General features: G+C 40.7%; 1 protein-coding gene across 1 annotated transcript in view; it reads left to right on the top strand.

Moving 5' to 3' along the window:
- Positions 1 to 5,554: 5,554 nt before the first annotated feature.
- PGR (progesterone receptor) overlaps positions 5,555 to 13,167 on the top strand; it is a 31,370-nt gene continuing 23,757 nt past the window's right edge. Inside the window, 3 exon segments of the mRNA XM_041417034.1 lie at positions 5,555 to 6,018; positions 6,021 to 6,654; positions 7,940 to 8,091. Of these exon segments, the coding sequence (XP_041272968.1) occupies positions 5,565 to 6,018; positions 6,021 to 6,654; positions 7,940 to 8,091 (1,240 nt within the window). The 5' untranslated portion in view covers positions 5,555 to 5,564.

The following is a 13,167-nucleotide window of genomic DNA, read 5'->3' as shown; positions in this document are numbered from 1 at the left end:
GTTTATTTCTTTTGCGTGAGGCTACACTGGAACAAAACCACTTTGAAGAAGGTGGTGGGTTTGGGTAAAATGTTGCCCAGCTAGATGTTCAGGGAAGCATAGCATGTGCCCTTTGATACTCCAAGGTGATGTGTTCATTGACAAAATATTTGAGGAAGTTTTTGTGGATGTCATCCAGCAAGCAATGACATTCTCTGTGGGGCATAAAAGCAGAAAGCTTATTTTTCTCTCTCTTTTTTTTTTTTTTCCTCACTCCTCAGGTTCCCACTTATTTGCCCAGCTACAAGTTTTATTATATTCTGCATTCAGTGAGTGTTAGCCAAAACATAAACAAAGAACAATAAATAAAGTATATGACTCCTGTAGCAGAAAGAGCTACCACTTTCATGACTGTAACTCAATACCCATCTGTTTCCTACCTTTAGACCATTAATAAAGATAAAAGTGTCTCACAGTCCACTGCACCTCCCATATTACTATTATCCCTGTGGGAACTTTAGCACCTGAAAGCAAAAAATTATGTAACTGTGATTAGCTTCCTTTCCCTCACCTCCTTTTACAGCTCTATTGCTTACCTTCTTTGCCACCTACCTCACCGTTTGCCAATCCCTTTTGCACTTTCAATATGTTTTAGTGCACCCTTGCATTTAGTAAACCAATAGTTTTGATAGCTTTTAGCAAATCTGATGGTTTAGCTTTAGCTAACATAACACCTAATAACAGACCACAGAGATTAATTACATTGTGACATGCCCTTGCTTAGAGGAAATGAAAGTATGCTTACAGTGTAGTTTCTGAAACTATGATTTTAAACAATGCACATTGATAGTAGAGCACATTGATACTGCATTTTAAGGATTTAGGACTATGTTCATACCTCTTCATTTAGACATCGACACTGCACTGCCAAAAAAATCATGGCTCTTTGAGTGCCTCAGATCAACTAAGTCCTTCATGTCTTTAATAAGACACAAAGTATCTGAAGAGCTCCAGAAAAATGGTACCTACAGACATCTATGACTCTTACCTGACTATGGAAGCCTAATCACCAGGTTCAGATGCGAACAGTTATCATCAAATCATATTCCTGATGCTGAGTGCTTCCATGACTTAGCTGCTACTCCAAAATCATGATCTCTGAGAAGAGCATATTTAATGTCTGCTGGCACCCTAATGTAAGTGAAATTCAGCCTGCTAACTGGGGGTGTAATTTTTTACAGAATAGGGATGAAACCATGGAAAGAAATGTCTCAAAAAATGTAACACAACAAGAATGTGCTGTTATTCGCATGACAGTATTATGTTTTTATTGTCTACACTACATGCGGAAATGCAGGGCTTTTCATACAGTTACAGAGGTCTATTTTTTTTTTAATAAAAATGTTACTTCTGTGAAAGAAGCAAAAGCCTATATGTATCTCCTTATGCTGTTTGAAGCAGTTTCTCCTCCTCTCTGTTTATAAGAAGTGAATCACATTTTTGGTTGTACTATGTCCTGAACAATGATAATACAAAATTGCAAGCCACTGATTAACCGAAAACCAGGAAACCAGTATTTTTAACTTCTAAGTTCTTTTCTCCAACAGGTGTGCAGAACAATGTTCTAAGAAAGGACTGTATGGGCTAAGACACTAATTCAGTGTAATTAATCTGTCATTTTCCAGGTTTAAACACTAGCTCACTCACTGTTTATATGGAGCAATCTTGACAAACAAATGGAACACTTTAGTGTGAGAAAAGGAACTTGTATCTGTTTGACCTTCATCCCATACTTCAAGATACTTTAAAGATAAAAGTCATCATAGAAAAAGTATGTGATTTTGATATTTGTACTGTTTGAGGAGGTTGTGTACTTGTCTTGTTTCTCACACAACATTGTATTTTTATTTAAGCCAAAACCATTAGAAATATCTCTCAAAGGGTCTATCAAAAAAATTTTACTGTTTAAAAGTGTACAGTTGAATGGCTGAAAGGTCAGCCTCAGGAACTACTTAAAATACTCAGGAACTACTTAAAAATTAAGTGCAAATCTAGAGCATTACAGTGGGAGTATCAGTACAATTCTATTGCTGTTCTTGTTGACATTTTAGAAAAAGAATCGTGCTGAAAAGCGAGACAGATAAGAAATTTTGTTCAGTGCAGCTTTTACTCATCCATGGTTCTTGAACAGAGCAAGAAAATAGACACAACTTATTCAAGCTCTCAGATATATTTTCACATTCTCAAAGAATTTAAAAAAAGTGCAAGAGTATCAATCAAACTCTCCAGCGCCTTTACTTTTGGGTTCAAAATAGGTCTGTACATAAGTACTTTCATACAGTTTGCTCTTTGAAAATTTTATATTCAGTAAAATATTACTGAATAAAAAAAAAATGTCTGAATTGAAAATATCAGTTGCAATTTTAATGGCTTGCAAATGAAAACTAGCTATAAATACACCAGAACCTGTTTTTCTTTAATGTTCATTCACATACCAAGTGAATAAATGAAAATTAAGAAATGACAACAGTAGAGTGCTAAAAAAATTGAGGACATATTTTGAAATGTTCTTATTGAAAAAACTGTGGTACCATGGCAGTATCATGGAAAGCTTCCAAATGATGTGAGAAAATCTAAGAGCAAAAGAAACGAATCACAGAACACCTTGGGTTGGAAGGGACCTTAAAGACCACCTAATTCCAAATCTCCTCTCAGGGGCAGGGACACCTTTCACTAGATCACATTGCTCAATGCCCGACTATTGACCTTGAACACTTCCAGATATGGGCATGAGGGTTATGGACAGAATAATGTAAAGAAAATAGCAAAAGCTTCCAGTGAAAGTTCATAGAAATCATGTGAAGCCAATATAAATTAAGGTCTACTCACTTAGGTCCAATGAATTTCTTATGGATAAAGAACCCCAAATATTTTCCTTAAGCAATGACAACTCAGCACAATTACTGTTACCATTAGAGTACATTTGTCAGGTCATAAAAATGAAATTAGGAAGCACAGCAGAAAACCTGGACAATATTTAACTGTTAACATCTAGAAAAATAATGCAAGTAGTAAATGTTTGTATTTCTGGTAAATTTGTAGGTGTTTACAGTCCCATGGCCTTATTAGTGTAGAACTTTAATGGACAAGTCATGAGCAGCAGTGAGTGGAAACTGCTCAGTGCTGCTTTCCTTTCAGGACCCTCTATTCTGGCCATCTGTGGCTCTTTACCTCTCCTAGTCCAGAAGCAGTAGGAAGGGGGGAAGTCACTGTAAGGAGACATGTCTTTGGAGCACACTTTTGTAAAGATCCAGGCCATGAATGCTGTGTGCATATGGGGAAGTGGAAATGAGAAAGCAAGGCAGTGGCAATAAAAAGGCATGACAACCAGCTGACTAAACATGCAACATCAGGGGAAAACCAAAACAAGCATGGAGATGAACAGTACTGAAGATTAACTTCTCTCTCCTCTGAGAAAAGGCAGGTTTGGAAGAAATTTTGTGGCATGTAAAACAGAAACTCATTAGTCACTGAAGCACTTCAAATTATTTTAATGTCATGTCCTTACAGAACTGCATAGCATGTCTTTAATAATTCTTTCAACATTGGTTCCACTGACAGGTTTTGTGAAAACACCTTCAGCTCCTGGTACTTGCTGGCCAAACAGTTCTTTCCCATGCAACATCAACAGAGTGAATCACTCCTGTTCAAGAAATATTCCTATACTCAACAAGTGTATTTGAAAGTACATCATTCTGTTGAACCTCCTAAATGTGTATAGAGGCGCCCACAATAACATCTGAGTTTTACAATACCACTTATTATCATATTGCCACAATTCTTTTGAATACCAAAAAAATATTTTCTTCTGTTTATTCTTAAAGGAATAAAAAAGCAGAGTCCCAAAGCAGTCTATAAGCCAGTTGAGTTTTGACAAGAATAACGTAGAAAGTACACACCACATTGAATAAGGTTTGAGCGAAGCTGCTGCTTCTATAACTTGCTTTATATGATTTAATAAAAACTAAAATAATTTCCAACAGTTATGTTTCTCTCCCCAAGAAGCTGTCCTTTTCAGTCTGAAGATGTTTGGAAAGTAAACAACAAAAGCAACTATTTTGTGATGGTCACTGTTTTTTGTTTTTTTTTTTTTAAGAAACCTGTTTCCTTTCCCAAAAAAAAAAAAATCTACAGGACATAACCAAGGATTTAACAGCACACTTTTTTAATCCAAAAATATACTGATTCTACTTAAAGTCAGGAGGACTACTCCTATACCAATTTATTCTGTATCTTTCAACTCAAGTCTCTTTCTTGAGATTTCTATATAATGAAAAGTATACTAAAGGTTGCATTGATTTTTTGGCTTTTTTTCCCCCTCACATTAGTAGCTGTCTTATTGAGCTGAGTGGGTTCTGCCAAAAAGCCAGCATTTTACACAAAATGACAGCAACTAGCTGGTGACAGCTTCTTGGTCAGAACTCACCTGGGCTGAATTGCAATCTGCTAGCTATATTCAGGGTGGCCAGCCAGTCTTTTTAAAATGTCCTGAGTGTCCCACTTTCCAAATCTTTTGCTGAAAAGATGTTGTGCTTCTTGGTGTAAAGGATGCTTTGACGTCCTGTAACGTCACATGAAGAACTTTACAATGCTTTGGTTTCTTGCTACTGGAAAACGGATCTTGCATCACGAGGGGTTTTGGAACAGAGCTTAATCATGAAAAACTACACTGAACGTCTGAAGGGGACAGTGAAAAACAGACAAAAGGGAGCCGTCACTGCAAATAAGTGAAGTTTGTCTTTCTCTCTCCTTTCCAAAGCAGCGCCCTAACCAGAATCTTGTGCCCTCTGCTCAGTGCAAAGCCGCGCTTCTTGGGATGGTGAAGCGAGAGGACGGAGCAGCGGCACAAGAGGTGGGGGAAAGGAACAAGAAGACAGGGAGATGATCAGAAGCCAAAAAGCGCTGACCTAAGGAACAAGGCGCCGGATGCGATGGGAAAGGGATGCGGGCACGGCGGGCGATGGGAGGGGGACAGGCGGAGCGGAGGAGGAGCCGATGGAAGTGCCGCTGGAGGAGCAGTGGTTCCCAGAGGCGGCGCGGAGCGGTGGGACCGGGAGGCGGCAGCCCGGGCCCCGCAGCTAAGACCCTCGGTAAGGGACGGGGCTGGAGGCGAGGAGGGGCGGGGAGGGAGGGACGGGCGAGGGGGCGTGGAGCCCACGGCCAGCCCGCCCAGGCGGTGGGAAACAGTCGGGGGACGAGCGGAGCGCGGAGTCAGCCTGTCCGCCACCGCCGGAGCCTGGCAGTCACCCTCCTTTCCTGCACGCCTCCCGCAACACGCTCCCATCGTTTCCCCTCTCCAGGCTGCACCGCCCCCGGCTCCGAGTCACCCCCGTGGCGGCGGCGGGGGCCGGGGCAGAGCCGCCCTCCGAGAGCAGCACCATGTGAGCAGGAGCCGCGCCACCGCTGCAGCGGGCACGTCCAGCATGTAAAGAGCCGTCCGGCTGCTCGCACCCCGTCGCTGCCCGGCTGCCCGCGCTCTGTCGCTACCGGAGACTCGCCGGCGTCCATCGCTGCCCCGGGCCAGCATGACCGAGGTGAAAGCCAAGGAGCCCAGAGCGCCTCCGCCTGCCACAGACGGGGCGGTCCTGCTGCAGAGTCAGCCTGGCCGAGATCCCTTCCGCGAGGAAGCGGAGTCCGTCGAGATCTCCCTGGACGGGCTGCTTTACCCCAAGAGCAGCGACGAGGAGGAGGACGAAGAGGAGGAGGAGGAGGAGGAAGGAGAGGAGGAGGAGGAAGAGGCGCAGCAGCATCTGGGGCGGGAGGACGGCCGGGACTCCATCTGTTACCAGCCAGGGAGCGGCTCCCTCTCGGTCAAGGACTCCCTGGACACCGTCCTGGACACCTTCCTGGCGCCTGCGGCTCATGCCAACTCCACCGTGGCCGCGGCGCCCTGGTCCTTCTTCGAGGCGGAGGCGGCGCCCGACGGCCCGATGAGCAGCGGCCCCTCGCAGAAGGCGGCCGAAGCCGCCCCCGGGGCGCCCGGCCGGCGGGGCCGGGGGCCGGCGCGGAGTGTCCCGCCGCGGCGCCCAAGGGCGATGCCCCGGGTGTCGGGGCGCTGCCCGGCGGGTCCCGGGCGGGGGACCCGGGGCAGGAATACCTGCACGTGCCGCTGCTGCCGCTCAACTCGGCCTTCCTGGCATCGCGCACGCGGCAGCTGCTGGACGGGGCGGAGTACGAGGGCGGCGCGGTGCCGCGCTGCTCGCCCCCCGCCCCGGACCTGCCGGCCTACGGCTTCCCGCCGCCCGACGCCAAGGACGGGCCCTTCGCCTACGACATCCAGCCGGTAATGAAGATCAAGGAGGAGGGTCTCGGCCTCGCCTCCCGCTACCCGGGCGGCAGGGCCACCCCCGCGGCGGGCTGCCACGACTACCCGCAGGCTCCGCGGGCCGGGCAGGAGCCCTCGCTGGAGTGCGTCCTCTACAAAGCGGAGCCCACCCTGCTGGCCGGCGCCTACGGGCCGGCGGCGCCACCCGACAGCCTGCCCTCCACATCGGCCGCGCCGCCGGGGCTCTACCCGGCCCTGGGGCTGAACGGGCACCAGCCGCTGGGCTTCCCGGCCGCCGTGCTCAAGGAGGGCCTGCCCCAGCTCTGCCCGCCCTACCTCGGCTACGCGCGGTAAGGCGGGGGCGGCGGGGCGCTCGCTGAGGGACGGGACCGGGGGGTCGAGCTGCGTGGCGGGACAACTCCGCGCCTCCTCCTCATCCTCCTCCTCCGGAGGGGCGAGCGCGCGTGCCGCGTGGTGGGCATATTAAGGGAATATTAAGGGGGGATATTAAGGGAATGCTGAGGAAAGAACAAAGTTTCTGTCGGCGAGGGCCTTTTTGGGCTTTTCGGTAGTGCCCGCAGGCCCGTCCGCATTCCCTGCGCTGCCTGCGCACGCCGCGGTGTCCCGGCTCCGCAGCTGGCACCTCGCGGCTTTGGGCACGAAGACGCCCCAGGGATGTGGCTTTGTTATCGCAGCGGGACTTCAGGGACGCCCGATGTCCGAGCCAGCGCCCGGCCCCAGGGACGGCGTGCTGGTTTTCTAGCTTGTCCTCACTTTCAGTGATACCGTATTCATCAATAGCTAAATATTTTCCAAAATAGTGTTCCCAGTTTGAAAACGAACATAAAACCCCCCAAAACAACAGCAGCAACAACAACAAAACCAACCCCAAAGCTCAGAAACCCAACACCACAAAAAACAGTTGTTTTTACACGGAAAAAAACCCCCAAAACTGAAACACTTATGTATTGATTTGCTTGAATGAAATGGTGTACTGTCATGCTGAGATGTGCATTACCTAAAAATAGATGCAACAAAAGGTGCATGCAATGTTACAGTTTCAATGGATATCCTTTCTTTTAGTAAATGCAGTGGTTACCTAGATTAGTCTGCCTTTTCTTGGAGACAAATTGGAAATATCCTTGATGTCCCCATCAGACTTAGTTACTGCTGAGAATGCTGCAGCTGAATGGGGGGTGAAAAATTGATTATTAAAGATTTTGCTAGTTGAAATGAAATTTCATGTTTCCCGTGAGAGAGACCTTTGAAATTCAATTGACATCTGTGTGATTCTGTCTCTGTACAGGAAAAAAAAATCATCACTATGACTCCACTCACAAGAGTTGTTGATCTGAGGACGATGAACATTTTAACAGTGTCCTAGATGGTACCTTTTTTGCTAAGTGGTTTAAAATATAACTTTCTGCTTTTTTTTTGCAATGCTTTCCTGTATTACCATAGTAGAGACAAACCATTAAGCAGAAAGGCAATCATACTTTAGTTTTTTCATGTCCTTCTGTATCTTGACTATGAATTTTAAAATGAAGTTTTTGATATAAAACTCTTTAATACAGGTAAGTAGTTAACTGCACAAAGCTAGATCTTTCATTTCTTTTAATTCTTTTTCTTCTCAAGGCCAGATACGGAAACCAGCCAAAGTTCTCAGTTCAGTTTCGAATCACTGCCCCAGAAGATTTGTCTCATCTGCGGTGATGAGGCTTCAGGTTGCCACTATGGAGTGCTTACCTGTGGAAGTTGTAAAGTCTTCTTTAAAAGGGCAATGGAAGGTACTATAAGATGCCATTGTTCCTAATTATCTGAAATATAGCTTCTAGACACTAGGGCATACTGTTTATTTATTGCTCTTTTTTATAAATATTGTCACTGCAGTGAATTTTTTTGTTTGTTTTATCAACAGTGGATATTGACAAACTTCTTCCTTAATTGTTTTTTTTTCCAGTAGTATTTGTTTTACTTTACTTTTTTGCTATTTATTATTTACTGTTTATCAGTTAATCTTTCTAGGTAGGCAGAGTTAAATAAAATGTTTGTGCATTGTACAACTTGTTTTAAAAAGTATAAATGGTGTTCAAAGGAAAATATTTTGGGTATGAACTCATGATAGGCAGATAAGAATTTATTTTGGCTTTGTTCTCTTTTTGAAATCATGACATTTTGCTTGCTTTCAAGTTGCAGAGTTTTGGCTTCCTGGAAGTTATGGAAGTATTTAAAATTTCACTTGTAAAGTGAACCTTTACAAGTCATAATAACAATAAATGTGTTTATTTTGTTCCAAATAGTCATTAAATTGCAAAGTCAAGCTGCAAGTTTAATGAAACAGTAGCAATACCTATGTTTATTTTTTGAGTTTGGGTTCTATTATATGCCTTGTCCACTGAGATTTTGAATATGAATACAAGAGCAGACTGTTTTATATGGTTCAACAGATAAAGCAGTAAAACAAATCCTTCTGCTTTTTAGGCTTTGTCTCCTGTTTTGATATTTATCAGATCCTGCCAGAACTAGGATATTCAAATTTCTGTTCCCTGTATTTAACAAAACCATTGTTCTAATGGATAGGATTCCTTTAAATAAAAAACATGCATCCTGTGTTTTCTTGTTGTGATACATAGTTTTTTTCTGCTTTATAGAGTTTATCTCCAGATGAAAAGGGGAATTTTGGAAAAGTAAAAGCTTAGCACAATAATAGAATTAGATATTTTGTTTCACTGTGCTGTTACTTTCTCCTTTAAGCATAAGCTCATGTTCTTCCTTTAACATTAAATATTTGCAATGTGGTCTTGGAGGTCTAAGTGAACTTTTGAGCCAGTGCCACGTTTCTCCAATGCATTCAATGGGTTTCATGAGAAAATTACTAGAAATATTTTTGTTAGGCTGCAAAGCTCTTAAGTCACTTGCAGGAATACATTTAAGTTTCACTGAACCTGCTAGTTGGTCTCCTGGTTTGCCTTTGCGTTTTTTTGCTATATTTTTCTAAATCAGCCAAATATTTTTTTAAAAAATCAGGGAGCTGAAGTTTTTATACTAAGTGCAGTGTAATTTATGACTGCTGTATTTTAAAATCAATTTTATTTTTGGGTTTTTTTTGTGTATATAATAATGCTGTAATATTTTCTTTGAATTTTATTTTGTCAATTTTAAATTTCTTCTCTTTTCTAATTTAGTACCCTGTTCTGTTTGCAGTAGGTGGACCTGCTCAAAACCATATTATATTATTGTTCAGCAGAATTATTTTAACAAGAAAGGTTAAGAAGGAATAACTTGATACAAGGAACATCTTAAAGTTGTTTTCACAGACTATTCAAAGTCTATATCAGCAGAGTCTTACCAGGTTAAGAATATAGAATTATTTAGAGACAAATGAGAGGTCAATGCAGTTACATAAACAAAAGTCTTAGGTTTTACATAGCAGCTTCATAATTTTAATTTTTAAAGGAATCCACAGACTGAGAGTCTGTTGAGAGGGTGTTTGGGTTTTCTAGTTAGGATTTTCAAAGAATGTTCAAGAATGTACATCAGAAACCTGACTGTAATCAGAAAAGATACAGGTTATTGAGTTTGATGGGAAGCAATGTCAGGCAATGAACAGTGTAGGCATTGGCAAAATGAACAAACAGAGTTGTACCTGTTTTTGTGTAGAAAGTGCAAGACTACAGGGTGTTCCTCAGAGATGGACTGATGGACTTCTTAGTTTCATTGCAGTATACTATATAATTACCAGCACTAAACCAATCCTATTTATTGAGAGATACTTGATTTTCTATGGACTTTAAATACTTTTAAAATATTTAATATCAGAAATAATGGTGGGAAATTGCTCCTCAATAAGAAAATACAGAGTATTTGTATTTTAAATGCAGTAGAAAATAGTGTTTAAATTCTCACGTGCAGTCCTATAAATTTGAAACATATTTCTTCCATGAAATGTCCTGCCCATAATTTCTCTGAGCATAAATGCATTATTTTTTTTTTTTTTAATTTTTAGTGCTACTACAGAGGTGGGATTTTTAATAATAATTCATGCAAATAAAAGATTACATTTTGTGAGTTAAAATTCCTGGTCAAAATTCTAATTTTCTTGTAATTTCTGTATAGTACTTATCTTTATGAGAAATTAAAACATAATTGGAAATAGCTGGCTTTTGCAATTGCATAGATTTTCTCTGTCTTGTGAGGGTATTTTTGTATGTTATGAGGTTTTGTGCATAGGTAAAAAAGTACTTAATATAGTAGCTTTATATATGTTGGAAAAGGCTTATTTTCTATTTTAATTATTTGTGTAATCTGAGATGCATTTGCTGTTTCAAATCAAACCGCCTATATATTTTTTGTAATTTTTTTTCACAGAAACTGTTCTATTCATACACCATTTATTTTACCTTCCCTGGTGTGAGGAAGGTTACTTTATTTGTTAAATTCAATTGCTTTATTGGTTAAATACAACCATTTGTATAAAATGAACTGCTTTGTTATCCAGAAAATGAATTTTTTTCCATATCTAGTCTTTTTGAAATAAAACCAGATTATTTAAATTACTCAGCCTGAACAACAATTTAAAACTGTATATACTAATTATGATTTAATAATACAGTTGAATGTAACTAATACATACACATACAACTTAATGAGGGGATCAAAGTTGTGAGGATCACAAAAGTTACTTAAAATGTTTCTTGACACTGAGTTCTAAAATATATATGCATTGTAGATACCTTTTGTCTTTTGGGTTCCTGATTACCCATATGTGGCTATATATGTAAAAAAAAGGCTGGTGTTAATACAATAAACATATATTTCTCAAGGCAAAATCTTGAAACAGGTTAAACAAAAATGCAAGTCCTTTCTTTGGGAACCCATAGCATAGCAGATATGTAAAAAAGTACTGCAAGTGAGGAGGCGAAAGGGGACAAAGATACTGGGTTGGTTTTACTTGGGAAACTTTTATCTGCATGTAGAGGTTGTACATTTTCTGTTGGACTTTTACAAATAACTATTAGTCTGTAGATTCACTTAATGTACAAGGAAATGGCAAAGCTTTTAAAAAATACTTCAAAATCTCCTTTGAGTATAATGAAAACAATGAAAGTAACTGCTGTTCATATTCAGTAAAGAAATTTGAAGAGACAAAATTGAATTCACTATGCTGATGGGGTAGTGCTGTTCCTGTCAGTGAGATAAGAGTGATGAGCATTTTGGAGATAGAAATCAAAAAAATTCAGAAATAATATTCAAAATGCTTTCAAGTATGTAGAATTACTATATTTGTAATATAATTTGCTCTTGATGATCAGGTGTTATTTAACTGCTAGCAATATATCTCATTCGTGGTAATAAAAAGTAGAGGAGAATATTTCTAACAGGGCATTAAGAGAGTGAGGATTAAGAACAAACTTTTACTTTTCAATGACTAAATTGCCAAACAGTCATAAGTGATGTCTTATAAAGATTCCACAATGTGAAATTATGCAGGGCAACTATGATCAACATGATTGTGGAATCCCACAATAAAATGTTTTTCCCTTGAAAGAAGCCCAGTGTTCAAAGTCTTGGGTTTCTGGAACTGTTGCTTACACAGGGTTTCTTGGTAGCTTGCATTATTGCCTTCTTGTTGAAAGTGTCTCTTTTGCAGTTGTTTAACTAATGAAAATTTTGAATTACCTAAATCCTGCAAAAATATTCAAGTGCTGTTTTTCTATAATAAAGCCTCATTTCTTATTTTTGTTCTCTATTTATATTTGCACTTTGCTTATGTTGTTGATCTTTAAGGAAAAGTAGTTGCTCAAACCCAGAGTCTGAGACCAACATAAATACGTAATATTACAGCAGATCAGTCAGAAACTGACTCTTGTTTTGTTTAAATACCTGGGAATGTGTTCCAAACTTGATCAAGTGATTGTAGAACATTTGTCTAGTTTTACTATGTGCTTAAAGGTCAGGGTAGCTCTGACCTTAAACTCTGTTGCATCAATGGCATGAAGGAACAAGCTCAAGCACATGTAGCAGATAACATTTAACTGGCCACGTGTGAAACTTTACTTCTTTCTGAGACCTGAATTTGGTAAACTGGCAGGAAGATTTCCATGGGAGTTTCCACTGTCTGTATATGAAGAGGTTCTGTGGACTGTCTGATAATGAGCTATACCTACACAGTAAGAAGGTTGATCATGACTTCAACCAAACTTTCTGATAAAGTTTATCTGACCTTATCAGTGTTATGATAAACAGTTTTATGATGGCAGTGTGATTCACTATGTGCATAGTGCAATACTGTATATAAGAAAAAGTGCTTTTCTAGTTATGCTTTTCCATACCTAAAGACTCTAAAATGGTACAGCATGCCAAATATTAAAAAAATGACAACCACTAGTAGAAAATCCTCTTTGAAAAGAGAGAAATAATAGTGTAGACACCATTTTAGCTGTAAACTTGATGAAGCAGGTGTTAAAAGTTCCTTTTTCTCCTGGCTGTGAAGGGTTTTCTAACTCTTCATCTAACTTTCCAGTCTGGATCTTGGGATCAGAATTTGGTACACCATATACCAGTATCACGTGATGGTGATAAAATGTTCATGAAGTAGAAAACATACAAACACACAAAGCATACACATGGCAAGTTGAGAGATAAAAATGCTTTACACTCAATATAACAGATTTGATGTTATTGAAGCATTCATGATATACAAACTAGCAGTGTTTTGATAGATATCTACATTTTAGAATCTAATTAATGAAACTGAATCAAATTAATCTAAGGTGTTTCAGTCAAGAGGCAGCAATATCTGGGTGTTCTGCATATTACTTTTTTCTTCCACCTTTATTGCTCATATATCCCACTGGTTCATT

This window comes from Onychostruthus taczanowskii, unplaced genomic scaffold (genome assembly GCF_017590055.1).
Source record: "Onychostruthus taczanowskii isolate IOZ18803 unplaced genomic scaffold, ASM1759005v1 scaffold54, whole genome shotgun sequence".
Lineage (NCBI taxonomy): Eukaryota > Metazoa > Chordata > Aves > Passeriformes > Passeridae > Onychostruthus > Onychostruthus taczanowskii.
This window is presented reverse-complemented; position numbering and strand designations above follow the sequence as displayed.